Source organism: Cyprinodon variegatus, unplaced genomic scaffold (assembly GCF_000732505.1).
Source record: "Cyprinodon variegatus isolate N-32 unplaced genomic scaffold, C_variegatus-1.0 Scaffold138, whole genome shotgun sequence".
Taxonomy (NCBI): Eukaryota; Metazoa; Chordata; class Actinopteri; order Cyprinodontiformes; family Cyprinodontidae; genus Cyprinodon; species Cyprinodon variegatus.
Window position 1 is genome coordinate 1,184,162 of NW_015150591.1, and position 1,934 is coordinate 1,186,095.

Here is a 1,934-nt window from a genome sequence, read left to right on the forward strand (position 1 = left end):
ATAGAATAGAATAGCATAGCAGAATAGAATAGCAAAGCAGAATAGAATAGCATAGCAGAATAGAATAGCAAAGCAGAATAGAAAAGCATAGCAGAATATAATAGCATAGCATAGCAGAATAGAATAGCATAGCAAAGAGGAACAGAATAGCATAGCAGAATAGAATAGAATAGCAAAGCAGAATAGAATAGCAAAGCAGAATAGAATAGCATAGCAGAATAGCATAGAATAGAATAGCAAAGCAGAATAGAATAGAATAGCATAGCAGAATAGCATAGCATAGCGGAATAGAATAGCATAGCATAGCGGAATAGAATAGCAAAGCAGAATAGAATAGCATAGCAGAATAGAATAGAATAGCATCGCATAATAGAATAGAATAGAATAGCATTGCATAATAGACTAGAATAGAATAGAATAGCATCGCATAACAGAAAAGAAAAACTTTTGTTGGTATCTTACAAAGAAAAAACTTTTATCAATACGAAGTGATATGCAAGTGGAAATAAAGTTGATGCTAAAGAACTGATAAAATAGAAATTGCTTACTTGTGTCAAATAAATTCAAATAAAAGAGATACAGTTATTTTAAAATCAACTATGACTCACACGTTTCTATGTCTGTGCCTGTGTAGATCTCACCACGACTGCGGATTCTGTCCGGTGGACGCTATTTACAGATCAACATGGCGGTGCTCTCTGACACGGCTCAGTATACCTGTGTGGCAAGTAACATCGCTGGCAAGACCGCTCGACTGTTTAATCTAACTGTCAACGGTGAATAAAAAAACTTAAAACATTAAGAAATAACAAAACATTCCATGATAGGTTTGTTAATAGGAATATCTGTCCAATCAGTGCCTCCAACTATCAAGGATGGATCTCAGATGGTGTCAGCGCATGTCAGCAAGCCAGTGGCTCTCGAATGTGAAGTCAGCGGAGTCCCGCCGCCTCGAGTCACATGGAGGAAAAATGGAGAAATAATAGCAGAAAACAATCCCAGGTAAAACCTGCTATTGTTTTGTACTCATTCTAAACTTTGTCGCTCTGAATGTCATGACTAATTTCATTATATTTCTGCAGATATACATTTTCAGAGGAAGGATCTTTACACATCCACTCGGCTCAGGTGACGGACACAGGACGCTACCTGTGCATGGCTACAAATCAAGCTGGTACTCAGCGCAAGAGGTTGGATCTTCAGGTTTATGGTAGGTGGTAGATATATGTTTAGACTGGCCATTGCTTAACACAGCTGTAGTTACGATGTTACTCCAGTCCTTTTTTTATTTTTTTATCTCGTAGTTCCACCTTCGATCGCTAAAAGTCGCACCAATGTGACAGTAATGGTCAACATGCAGACCACCTTACCCTGTGAGGTCAGTGGTATTCCCAAACCTTCCGTCAGCTGGCACAAGAATGGTCGAACCCTCAGCACAGACCAGAATCAGAACATGTACAGGTCTGTTTATTGTTCCTCAAATTTCCCATTTATGAAGTCTAAATCTTATTTTCTATTTCAAATGTAATTCTTTCCTATGGGGATGCATGATATTATCAGCATATTCTCAATATTTGTTGATATTAGCTTTAAAATCAGCCATTCCAACATATAAGTTGTTTTCCTTATGATATAAAAGGAGCATTTTGTGATAAACAAGTGAGGATTATTCCTGCTGTCATGATGTTACAAAGTTCAGACCCAAATGCAGAAAACCGAACAGAGAGACCAGGGAAAAGGTTTAAAGGGTTTTATTGAAGAAGTTAAACAGAGTTAGAAATGTTGCTCTGAACACAGCTCAACGGGAACTGTAAAATGAGGGGAAGACACAGCGGTAAGTTCAGACTCAGTGGGGAATTTGACTCGTGAACTTGGAGAAGAGGATTTCGTTGCCGACTCACGTTTCCAGAGAAGTTGTTGAATCCTTGACTCCT

The 1,934-nt window shown here is 38.3% G+C and overlaps 1 protein-coding gene across 1 annotated transcript in view; it reads left to right on the top strand.

Annotated features, from left to right (window-relative positions):
• Positions 1-1,934, top strand: part of hmcn1 (hemicentin 1) — a 175,905-nt gene that overhangs the window by 122,082 nt on the left and 51,889 nt on the right. The window contains exons 69-72 of the mRNA XM_015376644.1: positions 635-776; positions 858-1,002; positions 1,083-1,210; positions 1,305-1,461. Coding sequence (XP_015232130.1) covers positions 635-776; positions 858-1,002; positions 1,083-1,210; positions 1,305-1,461 — 572 coding nt within the window. The remainder of the gene's footprint in view (positions 1-634; positions 777-857; positions 1,003-1,082; positions 1,211-1,304; positions 1,462-1,934) is intronic.